The following is a 309-nucleotide window of genomic DNA, read 5'->3' on the forward strand; positions in this document are numbered from 1 at the left end:
CCGCACAGCACCAGGCGGGCGAGGAGGCCCTGCTCACCACCTACCTCATCGCCTCCCTGGGTTGCGTCTCGTCGCTCTTCCTCCTGTCGGTCCTCGGCTTTTCAGCGGCCAAGCTCTACAAGGCTCGCGTAAGAGCATGCAAATCTCCTCCCTCTGCTCACTGCTACGCTGACGGCGACTTCGTCACCGGAGCCGTGGACGTGGCCGGCACGGGCACTCTGTCGCCGGCTTACGGCTACGAAGTGTGCCTGACGACCGGCTCAGGGAGGAGTGAATTCCAGTTCCTGAGGCCCATCCTGCCCAGCCAGC

At 64.7% G+C, this 309-nt stretch overlaps 1 protein-coding gene across 1 annotated transcript in view; it reads left to right on the top strand.

The window, feature by feature from the left end:
- Window positions 1–270, top strand: part of LOC118451919 (protocadherin beta-7-like) — a gene marked incomplete at its 3' end in the record, with an annotated part of 2,582 nt that extends 2,312 nt beyond the window's left edge. Inside the window, exon 3 of the mRNA XM_035890769.1 lies at window positions 106–270. Coding sequence (XP_035746662.1) covers window positions 106–270 — 165 coding nt within the window. The remainder of the gene's footprint in view (window positions 1–105) is intronic.
- Between the last annotated feature and the right edge of the window lie 39 nt (window positions 271–309).

Source organism: Egretta garzetta, unplaced genomic scaffold (genome assembly GCF_000687185.1).
Source record: "Egretta garzetta isolate BGI_Z169 unplaced genomic scaffold, ASM68718v1 scaffold103, whole genome shotgun sequence".
NCBI lineage: Eukaryota > Metazoa > Chordata > Aves > Pelecaniformes > Ardeidae > Egretta > Egretta garzetta.